Genomic DNA, 18010 nt, shown 5'->3' on the forward strand with positions numbered 1-18010 from the left:
TAATTGAGCTTACAGGACAGGTGGTATGAACCATATTCTGCTTGCTAATGGATTTTTCTTTTGAAAAGCAGGCAGCAGAATTTGGTCTGAAGCTCACGTTTATTATAATCAGTTATCTATGTGTCATGATTGAGTGGGATAGCTGGGCAGTTAATTGTCTCTCCCACCTTAAATTTCTTGAGCATTTATTGTCATCTTACAAAAAGAAGCTAAGTGTTGTGTATGACCAAATTACCTCAGGTGAGCTTGCAATAGTCCTGAACTTGGCAATCTGTGGGTAAAATAACCTCCCTTTGTCTCCTTCGTTTGTAGCCAGAAGATGACTGGAAAACACATGTCATCAGGTCAGGTCACCACCTTACTGAACCTCCTCCAGTGGCATCTTTGTGTCTTCAGGATAAAGCCAAAATCTCCCTAGCAGATTTTATGGCCCTCCAAGATCTGGGCCAGTCACCTCTTTTTGTTCATAGCTGAGCACTCCCCATTCACTCTCTGCTTTCCAGGCGTCCCTGTAATTCAGAGCTGCTTTCAGGTTCTCAAAAGTGGTGTGCCCTTGCTTCAGAATTTGCTTTCCAATGTAAAAAACGTTGACGTAAAATTCATACAACATAAAATTCATCACTTTAACCATTTTAAAGTGTATAATTCATGTTAGGCAACTGTCACCACGACCTAACATTTCCATCAGCCCTGAAAGAAACCGACCCCGCACCCGCTGGCAGTCATGCCCCAGTCCTTTCTACCCCCATCTCCACAACCACTAATCTACTCTCTGTCTCTATGGATTTACCTGTTCTGGACATTTCATAGAAATGAAATCATACAATATGTGGCCTTTTGTATCTGGCTTCTTTCACTTAGAATCATGTTTTCAAGGTTCTTTCATGTTGTAGCATGTATCACTACTTCATTCCTTTTTATGACTGAATAATATTCCGTTGTACAAATATACCGCATTTCATTTATCCATTTTTCTGTTGGTATACGTTTGGGTTATTTTGGCTATTATGAAGAGTGCTGCCATGAATACCTGTGGACAGGCTTTTATGTGAAAGCATATGTGAACATATGTTTTCAATTATTTTGCATCTATACCTAGGAGTGGAATTGCTAAGTCATGTGGTAACTCATACAGGTAACTTCTTAAGAAACAATGCAACTATTTTCTCTCCAGGATGTTTGTGTTGGCCCCTGGGATTATTTCAAAGGTGTCATTCCTTCGTCCGGTGCATTCATCCTTTTAGGTCACAGCTTAGACATTACTTCCTCAAAGATGCCTTCCCTGACCACTTAACTTAAAAGGAGATATCCTTAAAAACTGGGGTAGAGAATACTATTCTAGGACTCACCATACTATTTTGTACTTGCTTGCTTCTCTGTCTTCATCAACACACCCCTAGTCTCTGAATTCCGTTTGGAGGGGATATGTGTATCATATTCTCTAGAGAGGGTCTGAAATCGGGGAGGCATGCAGTGAGAAATGGTTACATTGAATACTCACAGCATATATTCTTCAAAACAACAAAAACCTCTGCTGCATGATTCCTCCACTGACAAAAGTCTACATCAATGGATTTATGGAGCTATCATTGAAAAACGATAATTAGTGAATTATTTATATACGTGTATATACGTACAGACATATATACACCACTAACGTTCATGACTAATTATTTGGGTGGCTGATTTTCTTTATAAGTGTTCAAGAATAAAGTTGAGGGACCCTCTGTTATGCCCAGATTGAAATTGCATTAATTGGTACAAATGTTTCAAAAAAATAATTGCAGCGTTTTGACCAAGTAATTTTACTTCTGAAAATCCTAAGGAAATAATTCTAAATGCAGAAAATGTTTTATGCATAAAAGCACTGACTGAAGAATTATTTATAAATAATTAAAAATTGGAAACAAGCTCCCTCAATAGGTAATAGAGGGATAGCTACATAAATTCTACAGATATTAAAAATAAAGTTCAAGAAGAATCTAGAATAATGTTGTAGAAATTGTATTATACCATGACTACAACCATTTAAAGAGGAAGAAAACCCCAAACCTATAGTAAGAAATATATTAAAACGCGAAATGGTATGGTTTATGTGGTGGGACAATATATGATTTTTCCTTTTATTCCATTTTCTAAATTTTAAATGTGATTTTATTATGATTATAGTTTTTCTAAAAGTACAATAAACATTGAAGCAAATAACTTGAGAACTTTTTAAAAGCCCCTGTGACTAAAATGTGTGTCTCTGATGAAGTTTTTGTTTAGGACTTCACTTTGACAGTATAGGAACAAAGATTTCTAATGCATTTTGAGATGCTGTAGGGCGACTGGTAATTCAGAAAACGTTTAGTCCAAATCAACTAAGAAAACTCTGATTCCCGGAAGTATTGGAGTCTTATCTAAACTTCTCCACATTTCTAATTATTATATAATGCCTGAAGAATGTAGAGCAGAAGTCTGTCCTCAAACTTCAGTGAGCAGAATAATGAGCAGAACCTCCGGGTTCAATGAGATTCCCCAGTCCTGGCCCCAGAGATTCAGACTCACTAAATCTGGGTCCAAGTTCAGGCATTTGCCATTTTTATCTAACAAGCAAAGTACTGATACAGATGAGCCATGGACTACATGCTATGAAAAACATGCTTTCCATCATCTTCCGAGGTCTTGACCTATTTCCTTTTTTTTTTTTTAAGATTTATTTTTTTTTGAGAGAGAGAGAAAGTGCAAGCAGGGAGAGGGGCATAGGGAGAAGTAGAGAATCTCAAACAGACTCCCTGCCCAGCATAGAGCCCAATGCGGGGCTCATCTCATGACCCTGAGATCACGACCCCAGCTGAAACCAAGAGCGGGAAACTCAACTGACTGAGCCACCCAGGAGCCTCTGATCTTTTTCTAATTTAGAAGTGGCCGATTGTAATGAGCTCTGCTTTGGAGGATAAATTCTGCAAAATTCACCAACCTACAGCACAGCTGACCCCTGCAACCCCAAGTTGGAAGTTTTGCAGAGCACTTCACAATCGTTTGCTTGCTCTCAGGAAAAAAATAGAAAATAGAATAAAAGAGAAAGAAAATGCCTATGCTTTAAATTTGAACCAGTGTCTCATGTCTTGTCACTGGGATAATAATAGGTGAGCAGTCACTTTTATTATTTCTAAACTGGCCCCTTTGATAGGTCAATTAATATAAAAAACAAGCTAAAGAATCACTCTACCCTTCCTTTCCTAATTCCAGGAACCTCTGCTATTCAGTCACTTTTTGTACATGGACTTTGGATAAACAATGATAATATCTCATCAGCGGTTCAGTGTAATTTTATCATCTTAAAACTTGGAGAGTCTGGCTGTCTGGCAGGGATTCCTCTCCCAGGGAGGCCCTAGAGGTGAGAAAATGGGACATCCACACATTCCATGTGATCACAATCCCAGCATTTGCCAAATACATATCCAACTGCTTGGACTCTATGCTGGAAGGAAAAGGAGATCTTTGAGGGAAGCTTTCACCTAATTCTAAAGGCCCCTTCATAGCCAAACCTGAGTTCTACTTCTCTATCAGGCCTGTAAGCAAAGCACAATGATTCTTCAAGAGTCTGAGTCACAAAGTAAAGCTTGTAAGAAAAACAAAAAAATTAGTTCAACAAACCCTTCAACTGCTGTGCTACTGTTGTTCACATTGTATAATTTAACTTCTTCCTTATTTCTCCTTTTTTTTCCTTACCTTGGGTAAGGCGTTTGTGCCCATGTGTGTGTCTACCTCTTCCCCTCCCCAGAGGGCGTCTCTCTGAAATCGGTAGGGTGGGGGAGTGGTTAGAGCAGGAGGCTGTGGGGTCTTTGGAAAACCACCAGCAGAGGGGACAGGGGCTCAAGATACCCCTTTAAAACACAAGTGGCGGGGCGCCTGTGTTTTAAGTCGGTTAAGCGTCTGCCTTCGGCTCAGGTCATGATCCCGGGGTCCTGGGATTGAGTCCCACATCGGGCTCCCTGCTCAGCGGGAAGCCTGCTTCTCCCTCTCCCGCTCCCCCTGCTTGTACTCTCTCTCTCTGTCAAATAAGTAAATAAAGTCTTTAAAAATAGATAAATAAATGTTTTTTTTTTTAAATAAAACACAAGTGGCTGCTGGGATAGACTTCCAGATGGCACCTGAACCTTTATTTACCTGGCCAGGAAACGGCCTGCGGCCATCTGTGATTAGCCCTGTCCGCTTCCTTGTTGCAGGGAGACTGGATTCTGCCTAATTACAACCCATCTGAGATTCCCATTGCCTGTGACTGACTTTCTTTAGCAATATTGGCAACATCCCCTTATTACATCGAAAGAATAACTACTGGTGGGCATTTAGGTTAGATGTAGTTCAAGAAAGGGATGGTCAGTAATATATTTTTAAACTTTCTAGTTTGAAATAATTTCGAACTTGGAGAAAAGTGGCAAGAACTGAACAAAGAACTATTTACCCTTTACTCCTATTCCTCAAATGTTAACATTTTACCATCTTTGCTCTGTACTTCCCTTCCTATCTAGAAATAGACTTATTAAGAACTTTAGATTTACAGAAAAATTGAGGAGCTAGTACAAGGAATTCAGATATACTGCTTCCCCCCCACCCCCGTCCCCCTATTAGTAACATCTTACATAGGTATAGTACATTTGTTACAATTAATGAACCAACGTTGTTAGTATATTGCTATTAACTAAAGTCTATAGCTGATTCAGATTTCCTTAATCTTTTCCTCCTTGCTGGTATCACTTTAACTTGACTCAATCTTTCTGAGTACAAGTACAAGCTGCTAAATGTATCAAAAAACATAAAATTGCACCTGGGAAAATAGCCAAGAAATAACCTCATAATTATTTTTTACAAAGATATTTATATCAACACTATTTGTAAAAGTGAGAAATGACCCAAACATCAAAGATTAGGGGAATAGTTAAGCAAACTATCATATATTAACATAGTAATATACTTCTGGCTATCAAAAATGTGAACTAAATTGTTTGCATTTGTTTTGAAAATTGTTTTAATATATGGAATATGCTGTTAATGAAAACAGGGTAAAGCAAAATACAATATGTAAGCTGGTTAGAATTAGGCAACCCAAAGTTAAAAGGGAATTTAGAGGATTGGAAATTATTAGAATTTATTACTCCTTAAATGACATCTTCTGTGAGTATGTCTAAATTGCTTTTAAAAATTATTATTGAAAAATAAAACTATAGCAATTTTCATCTTCAGAAAATGCTTTAAGTAAAAGATCTATGATAAGATATACTATATAAGATAAAAATATTTTAGATTCCCATACTCCCTTCCGCATCCTTATGTTGAGTGGTAAGGTAGTTCCAAAATATTCTCCCTAACTTTCAGGAAAAATAAAGATAAAACTAGACCAGTGGTACTGGTAGATGTAGCCCATTTTGAGTTGTAATCAAGCATAGTAAATGTTCTTCAGTCCTATCTGGCCCACACCTGTCTCGTGTCTCCGCGGCCCCGCTGCCCCATAAGCAAACAGAGAAGTTACAGGTGAGAGATGGGCAGTCACAGCTGGGAGTTTCCTCTTGTCTTCCTTCTGTGGGTGGCAGCCAGCAACCAGTTTCCTGGAGGCGGGGCCTCCTGCCTGAGAAGTCATGCACCCAGAACAATGGGCAAAGAAGCTGGGCACAAACAAAAGAAAATTATTGCTTCTACTTGAAGGAAGGCAAAGAATGACTTTTTAAATAATTTAACACTTAATACATTTGGGATATAGCCCCTAAACTGCCAGAGAAAGGAAGTGACATTGAAGCAAAAGTCTGGTCCACAGATGAATTCTAAACTGCCCACAGTCAGCCGTCTGAAGACATAAACTTTTCTTTATCTGGAGCTCAATGTATAATACCCAATTCAAATGGAAAAATAATACATTAAATTGTAAAACAGGTTGGAAACTACTATGCTAGCATGGTTTCATTTTTGTTGTAAATTTTGGAAGGATACACACAAAATATTATCAGTAATTACCTTAAGATAGTGAAATGAGGGCAGCTTTTGTCTTCTTCCTTTCTTCTCTTTACCGGTGCTTTTGATCTTTTTTACAATAAATATGTATTATTTGTATAACTTTTAAACTCCTTAAAATATATAAATAGATGTAAAATTTATAAAACTCAAACTTTCATCAACTGACTTTGGTTCCATGTATCTAAAATGCTGCTATAATTGATATTTATAATGATAAACACAAAGCACTTAGAGATCTTTATGGCTTGTTGAAACACATAAATTACTTTGTGTTTGGGGCGCCTGGGTGGCTCAGTCGTTAAGCATCTGCCTTTGGCTCAGGTCATGATCCCAGGGTCCTGTGATCGAGCCCCGCATCGGGCTCCCTGCTCAGCAGGAAGCCTGCTTCTCCCTCTCCCACTCCCCCTGCTTGTGTTCCCTCTCTCGCTGTGTCTCTGTCGAATAAATAAATAAAATCTTTAAAAAAAAAAATTACTTTGTGTTTAGTTTTAGTGCTAAGTATATTTAATTATAATTCAATTATCTTAAACTATTAATCATGTGAAGTATATGTGAGAAACCCCTATTAACTAGAATAGTTTGTTAATCAAAGCAATCTATTTCCCAAACCTACCAGATAATGGGAATATTTATTATGGTACCGTCCCACATCACAAAATACTGCTTCACTGACGTCTCCTCATAAAAAGTTTTCTATTTCTTTCTACAAACACCAACAATCCATTGCTTCAAAGCCATTTTCCATCATAAGCCAGTATTTAGATGCTGTGGCTTTAAATTTATAGAGGATAGGATTTCCTCAACTTTTCTCAATTCATAGAAAATGAATAAAGGCATAAAGAGTTTTGAACTGAAGAAAATACCACACAAAACCCTCCAAAACAGAATTTGAGTCGGAGATGTACCACAATAAAGAGGAAAACATGAACTATGGCAGAATAAGAGCCACCTTGTGCCCGCAATGCTGGGATTGCCAGGTGATACTTGTCCACCTGTTCTGCCACTCTGCTCTTCCAGGTGGCCTTGAAGAAGCTTTTAGCAGGAAAACACCTGGACCCCAGAGACCACAAGAAGGTGTAAGGTGACACACATATAAGAGAGAGTTATGGTCAGATAGCATCTAATACAACTTCCGCCTACAGAAGTGCATCTTGGCCCTGTGCTTAGAGAATTAATCCTTTTCTCAAAAAATCACAGCCTGTTCAGGATTAGGATTTAGTCTCTGGGTTGGCTGCCTCATGCAGATGCTTTCCTTTACTAATAATCTGGAAGATGTCTTAAACAAACACAATAAATCTTGTGGTGTTAGAACAGATACAACCAATTCACTTTCCTATTATGCCCCTTTAGAATATACATGATGGATGGGTGGGGGTGGTAACATAGGATATCAATAATACCAGTAATTCATATTTTCAAATACTTTAAAAATCTTAACAAGTAACAAGTAGTCTTGAGTTTCAATCCCCTGGTCAGTCCCTTACTAAATGCTGTAGCTGGCCAAGAGCAAAGATCCAAAAGAGAAAATGCCTGTGAAAGATCATCCACACTGGATTTCACACTGCTCCTGAAAGAAATGCTTATACCTCAGTTTTGAAAAGTGGTTCTAGGATTCAGTTATCCAAGCATCTACGACAGACATCAGGAATCTTGCCCAAGAAATCCAGGGCAATATTCTGTGATCTCTTCACAATGCCTAGAAAGATGGCTTCACCGGTTGGCTAATTATACACCATTAGGAAATGTTACTTAGGTCATATGCCCCTTAGGAATCAAGAATTAAAATCACTACAGTGAGAAGATTTGGCCTCAGGATAGAGCAAAGTCGTTATATGGCTTTCCCCCCATTTTCTGCTACCTGTTAGTAATCTTACACATTGTGCAATTGTAGCACCTTCCATCCTGAAGATCTAGGCCAACTTGATTATTCTTTTTCTTCTCTCCCCTCTCCTTTCCTCACAAAATGAAGGCTCACAGAGATTTCATATTTGGCAGAGAACCATTTAGGGCCACACCAGGTGAAAATTAAAAACACTCACTCAACATCCAAACACTGTAAAGGCATAGCTAGTCCTATGCAAGTGATGTATTCTAGTCCTTTCCAGAAAGAAAAATCAATGTGACTCCCTGACCGTCAGTTCAGGCAAAGCTGTTGTTATCAGCTGAATGAATATTCATTTGCTCACTTTTTAAAAAAAAGATTTTATTTATTGAGAGAGAGTGAGAGAGGGCAAAGGGAGAGGGAGAAGCAGGCCCCCCACTGAGCAGGAAGCCTGACGCGGGGCTCGATCCCAGGACCCTGAGATCATGCTGAGTGGAAGGCAGACGCTTAACCCACTGAGCCACCCAGGCGTCCCCATTTGCTCACTTTTTAAAGTTCATTTTAATTAGAAACCCCAAATTCTCTGATCTAGACACCCTTATGTGATTTGGCAAGCCTAGGCCCTCAGACCAAGGAAATGGGTCTATTTCTGGCTTAATTCCTCCTGGTCTCAGCACTACCTTGGCTGCCTCAGTCTCTTAGGTGATGAGATTCCTCCTGGGATTCTGGTAAATCATTTGGTTCACTACATTCATGTCCCTGCAGCACTACCTTACTTGACAGCAAGACAGGAGCTTACTAGAAAGCTAATTGTATTTGGGGACATAAATAGCAAAAGGCTTCAAGTCCTATAAGGTTAAATATTATAGTTTCAGAAAAAGTGATAGCATAGAAATACCTATTAGAAACTGCTAGGCTTGGGGGGCGCCTGGGTGGCTCAGTCACTAAGCATCTGCCTTTGGCTCAGGTCATGATCCCAGGGTCCTGGGATCCAGCCCCACATCGGGCTCCCTGCTCCGCGGGAAGCCTGCTTCTCCCTCTCCCATTCCCCCTGCTTGTGTTTCCTCTCTCACTGTCTCTCTCTCTCTCTGTCAAATAAATAAATAAAATCTTAAAAAAAAAAAAGAAACTGCTAGATTTGGGACTGTTTACTCATATAAATGGAAGAAACACAGAGAAGAATTAGACCCTCTCAAAACAGCATGGGCCTTGGCCCCAATATCATTTTCTTGCTTAATTGAGGCATAATTTACACACAGTTATGCCTTTTTTTTTTTTTTAACCCAACTCTTAAAAGTAGAAAAGAGGAATCGAACTTGGAGTTGGGAATCAAGAAGTACTATTCTTCAGACCAAAGAGAAGGACTAGTTTGATATGTCAATATATTTTTTTTAAGATTTTTACATAATCTCTATACGCAATGTGGGGCTCAAACTTACAGGCCTGAGATCAAGAGTGGCATGCTGCACCGACTGAGCCAGCCTGGCACCCCAATGTCAGTAATTTTTAATCCACTCCAGTGAGACTTCATTTTGACCAAGTTAGTGGAATTTTGATAAAGTTTACTGCATAGTTGAATTTAGATATTTTAAATTTCAAGTGCTATTGGCTTCACACGGCCACGCACTCAACTCCCCATAAGCTTCCGCTCTTCAGGGCTTTGCCCAGGTTTAGTTCCAGGCCAGAGCAGAGCTGCTAATTGGACAAGTGTTAGTTTCTGTGACTTCAATTAGATATAATTGTTTAATGACATATCATAATAGCTAATGACTTACACACGAGGGATAGTTAAGTAGACGTTTTCATCTGAAATGAGAAACACAAGCATCTTTTTACGTAAGAGCATAAGGAAAAACGTTTGATGAGCAACTCTTGTTCTTGTAGCACCTTTTTAATCAACTAGAGGATTTTTTTGTTTTCAGCATAGATGGAAATTTAAAGGGAAACGGTATATTTTGAATGGTGTTAAAAATAGTAACAGCTAACTTATTTAAGATTTACTATGTGCCAGGCATTTTCTAAGGGCTTTGTATTAATTTACTTGATCCTCTCAAAAAAAACCAAAAAACAAAACAAAACAAAACCATCTTAAAAATGAGACAGTTGTGAAGTTGAAGATCTTGTCCAAGCCGGGACAGGAACCCAAGGCAACATAGATAGCTTCATTGCCTTCAGTGTCATGAGCTTAAGTACTGTACTTTCCTATGCTTTCATTTACACATTTGTAATCATTTGCTTGATGTCAACAAACACAAGCACACACACCAGCACTGCTGTGCTAACCAGCCTGGACAGAGTTTCACACTCTTAGTGTCACCAGGAACCTAGACTCTCAACACAGTAATGAAATGATGTAATCACTGAACCAGGGCTTCTTACAGATGGCAGGAAATAGAGAGATCCTTTTGGATCTTACCCAATTCTTTCTAATTCTTATCAACCACATCAGCCTCTCTGACTAGAATTTGCTCTCCTCATTGTAGACATCCAATCTTACCCACTTTATCCAGCTGCTTGAGTCAACATTCCTAATATTTCCCATATGAAACTAAGGCACTATAATAACTGATCTGTTTCTCATTTGTCTCCCTTACTGAAACAAGAGGAATCTGTTTTGCTTCAGCTTACATATATCATTCCCCTGCATGCAACTGTCAATGGCTCCCCATTGCCTGGGTCAGTGGTTCTCAAACTTGTACCGGATTTTATTGTGGTGATCGTTGAACTGTATGTTTTAAATAGGTGAATTGTATGGTATGTGAATTGTCTCTCAATAGTATTTCTACAAATTTACAATCAAAAGCATCTGGAAATCTTGGCATGCTATGTGTAACATCCTGAAATGTTGAACCATACGCAATTTTACTAGCAGGAAATAAGACTGTGGTATATACCATATATATTTATAAGATTGAAATTCACTACTTTACAACTATGTCTACAAAAAAGGCAAGTGGCTGAGCTAAGATTATCAACAGTTTCTGATGTTGCCTTTAATATTCAATTGCCATTTGTTCAATTATTTTATTGCCTTCCATTACTTCCTAGCAAACAAGCATTAACAGCACTGAAGACGTAAGAAAAATTTAAGGGAAAATTCTGAATTGACTACATCTATCTAATACATTAGAATCTATTTTTGTTTTCATATTAAGGCTTTAGGAAAACATCTATATTTGCCACAAGACTAAGATTTTCTGGAGGCGTTTTGACAATTCATGGCTTCCTAGAAAATGCCTATATTTCTCGACCTAGCACAAAGGACCCTTTTTTCAACCTGGCCTTAAATTACCTTTTCATCTTGGTCTCTTTCCGCACCACCTCACTTCTGCCATATAGCACTGGCTGTGTTCTCCCCACAGCCACAATGTCTGAGTGTCCCCCAAACCCACCCTGCAGCTTTACTCAAGTTCCTTCCTTCTTCTGGAATATTCTTTCCTCCTTTCTCTACTTGGCCCTTCAAAGCCCATCTAACTTCCATTTTATCTTCTTGACTTCCCTGGTCCAGGACAGTGCCGTGAAAATGGGAAACATGTATATCTTACTGGATGTTGAATTTCCAGTGTAAGCATAGAGCCTAGTATAAAGAAAATGCTCCATAAATATCCCTTTCTCTGTATTCTCAGAGTCTAGATGCACACGTCTATCCACCTACCTTGTGCTGCTGGAATTATTTTTCAGTGACCCTCCTTCCCCAGTAGACTATGAGTGCTTGAAGGCAAGAATTATATCTTTATCACATAGTAATGTACCCTAAGTATCTGCTAAATTTTGATGAATTGAAAACATGCTCTCCAATCTCCAGACATTCAAAGTCTTCAGGAAAAATAAAACACTCAAACAATTTACTGAAATACCATGTGGCAAAAACTGTAAGTGAGGTGTGTACACAGTATTATGAGAATTCTGACGAAAGAGCTATATATCTTCTGGCTTGGGGGTATTCATTTATTTATTTATTTTTAAAGATTTTATTTATTTATTTAATTGGCAGAGAAAGAGAGAGACAGCATGAGGGGGAACACAAGTAGGGAGAGTGGGAGAGGGAGAAGCAGGCTTCCGGCCGAGCAGGGAGCCCGATGCGGGGCTCCATCACAGGACCCCAGGATCATGACCTGAGCCGAAGGCAGTCGCCTAACCAACTGAGCCACCCAGGTGCCCCATGGCTTGGGGGTATTTACCCTGGAATCTTCTTAGACGCTTGACAGTTGAGCTGTCCCTCGAAAAATAATCGTAAGGTCACCAGTTAAACAATGAAAGGGATTCTAAGCTGAGGGAACTCAGCACCTAGACAGAAACTGAGAGGGTAGGGCCATTAGCACTCCAATGGGTCTGGTTTGGCTTGTGTGGAGTTCATGGCAGGGAGTGGTTGGCAGGAGGCTGGAAAAATGTGCTGGGCCTGCCGGCCCTCCTAGTCTGGACTTTACGACTTGAGCAAGAGAATGACACAGTCAGATTTGTATTTTACTCTGTTTTCAACACCCTCTTCTGTCCTGCCCCCTCCTAACATATATGTTGACCATATAAGAAAGTTGATCAAAGTCATAGGTATGATGTGTGGACAAAGGCCACAGGGACCTGAATCCTCATGAGAATCAACTTGAGACCCACACTGTGTTCTAACCAGTGAACCATCAGTCAACACCAGTGCTATGCAAATCATGCACTGAAGCAGACGTGAAGAATGTGGTAGAACCAATAAAGCTGGTTTCTTTGGAAAGCCAGCAGCATTCACTTGAAGATTCCCCACCTCCGTGAAGCCCTCGCTGATTTTCCCAGCCCAAGGAAATCTCTCCTCTGAAAGTCTCTGGAGCACTTAATTTTGTACTTAAGACACTTTGGAAAATTTTTTCTTGCATTGTGGTTGCTTTGTCCTCATTCCTGGTACCGCCTTTTGTCTCTTTGTCTCATTTCAAAACTTGTGTCTAATACAATGCAGCTTTAAGAGACACCTTGGGAGCAAGATAAGGTATAAATCAATCAGCAACAAATCTCATTAGATTTTAAGTTAAGATGAATTGTTAGATTTTACATTTCAAGAAGGGTGAGGTCACATCCCACTTACCTTTGTAAACGCCACAGTACTAGGCAAACATATTCATTGAATACATTGATCTTGTGATGAAAATATGATAAAGTAAAAATATTCTTTGTCTTTTAAAAGGAAGTTGATACTTAAGATTTTTTTCCTTGAAAATCACTCACTAGAGTATTTATATAGTTGTTTATCTTTTATTCTTTCAAATTTCATCTCTCCTAACCATGCCCCCACCGTCTGGGGTATTGCTTTTTTCTTGATTTGATTTGCCAAACTTCATCTCTTATACAGGTCTTTTTGGAAGAAACAACGCTTAGACTTATTATATCTATCTTGTGTTTGTTTTCTCATAGAACAGAGATAGATTTATTTCACCAAATTATAAAGTAAAACTCCAAAGAAAGAAAAATATTTGACACTCATTGAAACGCAATTTTGTAAAGAAGAAAGTTAACAGTAATTGGCGTAAGTACAAGAACTTATAAAGTTGTGTTGATATTTTAATGGGGAAAAATACCCAGAAGAAACACACAAATACTGTGAAAACACAACATCATTGCCACAGCACATGAAAACATTCCACAAAAAATTAACAATTTCCATATGGACATTTAACTTTTCAGCCCTCTTTAAATTTATATTCTGAAATCTTGATATTCTATTGCAACTTACGAATAGCCATTCTCTCATCCCACAGACCCATCACAAGCAATTAAAAGGAACATGTCCTGTTACAGATACAGCACTTCAAGGCTAATATTTAATCTTAGTTGGCATTAAGTTTAGTGCAAATAAAATTATATTTTTAGCAGCTTAGAAAATTCCTTGTGGGGGAGCATTCACCTCTTAACCCTTACTGCTTCCCCATAATATGAATGTTGGCCATTCAATCCTATTGAGAACTACTGATGCTGATTTTGCCATTTGTTACACAGGGAGTTTCCAGGAAAGATGGTTTCAGCAACTACACAAATGAACCATCAGCTTTTACATTTGAAAAGTTTCCCTTAGGTTGATTTTTTTTTTTTTTAAAGCAGGGCCTGAATGTCAGTCATAACTGGATCTTATCTAACTGCTTTTTTGATCGTGGAGAAGAGACCCCAACAAGGCACTAATCATCTCACACATTAGCCACCTTAGGTTGCATTCAAAGGAAGACCCAGAGACAAGGCTGAGGAATCTCTTAAATCAAGTTCTACCCTCCAGTAATAATTTTATTTTCACTGATTCGGGAAGAAAGGAATGAAGGAAGGGAGGGAAGAAGGAAGGAAGGAAGGAAGGAAGGAAAGGAGAGAGGGAGGGAGGGAAGAAGGAAGGAAGGGAGAGAGAGAGAGAAAGAAGGGAGAGAGGGAGGGAGGGGAGGAAGGGAGGAAGAGGGAGGAAAGAAGGAGGGATGAAGGAGGGAAGAAAAAGAGAAAAGAGGAGAAAACAGGAGCCATCTGATTTCAAACCTGGTGCTTTCCACTCTCAGCCAAGATTTACACTCCAAACAAATAGAAGCTAGAGAGCTATTAGCGAGAGAGGATTTTGTCTGGGCTTCGTCAATCCCTTGAATTGCCTCCCTTTTTCTTAGACATCCGTTCCCTCTGTAGCCAAGGCCTGGAGTAGCTGCTTCGGAAAACAGTGTGGCTCCCTGTGCCCAGGTCTGTGCTGGCAAGGGAAGGGGAAGAATACCTCCTGGGTTTTAAGCACCTGCCTCTGCCCTGTGTCTAGGTTTCACTGGCCCCAAGACTTGAGCGGTCGGAGAGCTTGGATGACCCCTGCTGTCTGGGATGTGCTGACATAAAATCCAGGCAGGTAAACCCTAGGCAGGCCATCTCACACGATCTCTTCCTTACCAACTCCTCAGCAATTTTTCTATTGCCCACGAATTTTCTCACCCAACAGCTCAAGGATGAGGGTGTGGTGGCTGCATGCTCGAAAGACGGGACCACCTCAGTCACTGTACTCTTCTCTTTCCCTTGGATTGGGGAATTTCTCATACTGGTTGGCCAATTTCCATTTGCTGTGCTGATTTTTGAGGAGTGCAGCAAAGGAAGTCTTCCGGGTGATATTTCTTGATATTTCCCGGCTCTTGGCCTTCCTGGTGGGGGAAGAGCTTCGGACTAAAGGATAGACAGGAAAAATGGGCCTGCCCCGAGGGGCTTCCAGTAGCTGCCATATCTCCCCAGAGGTATTACTGGTCAGATACTGCCATGGCTTCTTCCCACTGCTGTCCCGGACGTTCACCCGAGAAGCCAACCTTTGCACTAGCAATTTGATGACCCCCTGGTGGCCATGAATGGCTGCAAGGTGCAGAGGGGTATATCCACAACTGGACTTCACATTGACATCAAGAGCAATCCCTGCTTTCTGTGTGCTGGAAACAAAGTCCTGAAGGGCCCTGAGGTCACCATGTTTGGCTATCCAGTGCAAGGCAGTGTACCCAGTCAAGAAGTCTTTGTGCAGAGCCAGCTGGGGGTCCTCCCAAAACAAAGTCAACACCTGAATCCAAGAGCCACTGGCAAGCTTCACAATCCATTCGTGCTCCCTGGCATCCAGGGGGACCACAGATGACTTGTGCTCAGAAGGTCTGTGTGGGACCAAGGCTGCAGACTCCTCCCCAGCCCGGGCCCAGGAGGTGTGTGGCCGACCCCGCTCAGCAACAGAAGCCTTAATGTCTGTAGGTTTGGGTATCAAAGCAACATCCACTCTTGGGCTGGATGCTGTTCCTGCCTTGGAGGGTTTCCTGGACCGCGGTGGGCGCCGAGTCCTTTTCAGCAAGTCCTGCTCAAGATACTCCTCATCAGAAGAAGACAATTTGGTTCTCCCTGCCTGAGAGCTCCTCCTGAGGGATCTCCTTAACCTGGGAGCTGGCCAGGGCAAAGACTCCTGGGGGTGGTCTGCAAGGCCATTAGCCTCTGTCGAGACCAGCTGAGAGGTGTGACCATCCCCTCTGTTCCTGAGGCCCTGAAGGCTCTTGCTGGGGCTGCCCTCCTTTGGAGAAAGACCTCCAGCTGGATTCCTGAGCTTTCTCCAATCTGGAGTTCCCAGAGCAACCTGCAGCCCCTCTTCAGAACCCCCAGGAGACTCTTTGGGCCCACTGCTGCTCTCCTCACTGCCGTGGCTCTCTTGGTCCACAAAGTCTTCCAGATCTTGCAGGGACAGCTGACAACGAATGCTACGAAAGACTGCCAGTGGAGGGTTCTCGGGACAGGATTCCGGAACAACAGAAAGGACAGAATGAGAGGGAAGAGTGGGGTCTGGAGGCTCTGAGTTAGGTTCCCGGACCCAGAAGCTCAGCTCCGAGGGTAGCTGGAGGAAGCTGTCCGGCAGGACCGACCAGGCTCGGATGGGGCCTTGGTCCCGGGCCTTGGGAATCTGGGGATGTCTGGCCACCAATTCCCAAGTGCGCTGTTGCTGCTGCTGCAGGGTGGGATAATGCAGAGAGTCCGGGGTCAACAGCTCTGGCGGGTCTGCGGGGGAAACAGGGCGGGACAGGAGAGCAGGCGGCGAAGCCCGGCTCCCGGCAGCCTCGACAGTTGTAGGAGGCGAGCAGGGCGCCGCGGGCACCGGTGCGTGCTCTGCGGGCGCGCCTTCCGGCTGCCGCCTGAGAGCCCCGCGGTCATCCTGGGCCGGCGGGGCACGCGCCGGCTTCTCCCCGGCGGTGGCGGGGCCCGGGACTGCACCGAGCCCCTGCTCCCCCGGCAGTCCCTCCAGGCTGTTCTGGAGGCATTCCCAGCAGCAGCGGCCCTGTGTCTCCGCAGCGGCGCACCTCGCTCCCGCCCCGGGGCCAGAGCCGCCCCTCCGCCCGCCGCCTCCCCGGGCTGCCTCCCGGGTGCGGCGGGCTGCGAGTCCACTGCAACCTGAGTGGGCGGCCGGGGCTGCGGCACCTGCTGGCTCCTCCTCTGGCTCCTTCTCGCGCCGCCGCCGCCGCCTGGGCAGCGGCGGCTCTCCCCCGCGCGCGCCTTGCGGGGCGCAGGACGCAGCTCCCCCTGCAGGGGCCGCGGCCGCGGGCGGGTCTCGGGGTCGCTGCAGCCCCTCCTCCCCCAAAAGGTCCCTGTACCTCCTCTTGAGCACCACATACTTGGTGCCGTCGGGGTCCTGGCGCACTGCGGCGACCGAGTTGACGAAGCCCTTGAAGAGCTCGCGGCGGCGCTGGTGCTGGCTGGGGGGCGCGTCGGGGTCTCGGAGAAAGCTCTTGAAGTGGCTCAGCAAGGCGGCGTTGGTCACTCTTCCCCCGGCCTGGCACAGAAAATCCAGTAGTGCCTCCTGGCTTAACTCTCGGGCCATCGCTGCCTTGTCGTCTCCTGGCCCCGGGTGTCAGCTTTTCGCCCTCCCTGCGCTCCCCTCTGCCAGCCGAAACCCTGGCCTGTCGTGGGTCACCTGCGCCCGGGGCGGCGCCACCCGCCTCCATCAGCCGAGGAGGGCGGCGCTGCTTGCGGGCCCCGAGCGCGCCAAGAGCCGCGCGGGTTCCCCCGGGAAGAGGCCCCCGGGTTGAGCCCCCCGCACGCAGCCCGGATAGGAGAGGGCGGCTCCTCGGCCGCCCCTGCGCGACGCGGGCCTCTCGCAGCGAGTCCCCGCAGCGAAAGTTCCCGGGATAGGTCGGAGTCGGTTTCACCTGCGTCCTGGCGACGCCTCCTCCCCGGCTCTGGGGGAAGGGCCCGGCCCGCCTCCTCCTGTCCTTCCGCCCTCTGAGGTCTCCCAGCCCTGCCACCTCTCCCAGATGAGTCAGGCTGCTCCCAGCCAGAGAGAGCGCGGTAGGTGAGTCGCCGGCGAGCGGGAGCCGACAGCGCGCCGCTCTGCGGAACGCGCAGCCCCTCCCGGGCGGGGACAGACGAGGCAGGTAAGCGACCGGCCGCTCCTTTGGGTTTCGGCCACGTAGGAAACGAAAGCGTGGAAAATCCGTTCCTGCCCTCCCTCTGTGCGGCAGAAGTTCTGGCGAAAGCCGTTGGCAGGGGGAGGAAGGTGTAAATTTACTGGCATGCTGCGGTGTCCCAGAAAGATGCCTTTATTAACGCCCTGGGGTAGGGAATTTCAGATTCCCTAAGGCAGTATCGAGGTCGGGGGAACTCAGTTTGCACCGCAAACAAGCTTTTCTTCATCTAGACAAACTGCCCGGGCTGCTCCTCAGGCATCCAAATACACCTAAGTCTGTACTGAGAGGAGAAATCACT

General features: G+C 43.7%; 1 protein-coding gene across 1 annotated transcript; it reads right to left on the minus strand.

Moving 5' to 3' along the window:
* Positions 1 to 14237: 14237 nt before the first annotated feature.
* On the minus strand, positions 14238 to 17658 carry SOWAHB (sosondowah ankyrin repeat domain family member B). Its single transcript, XM_032398479.1, has one exon. It carries the CDS (start codon positions 17124 to 17126, stop codon positions 14790 to 14792), a length of 2337 nt encoding a protein of 778 aa, XP_032254370.1. The 5' UTR covers positions 17127 to 17658; the 3' UTR covers positions 14238 to 14789.
* Positions 17659 to 18010: the final 352 nt, after the last annotated feature.

This window comes from Phoca vitulina, unplaced genomic scaffold (genome assembly GCF_004348235.1).
Source record: "Phoca vitulina isolate PV1807 unplaced genomic scaffold, GSC_HSeal_1.0 scaffold3, whole genome shotgun sequence".
Lineage (NCBI taxonomy): Eukaryota > Metazoa > Chordata > Mammalia > Carnivora > Phocidae > Phoca > Phoca vitulina.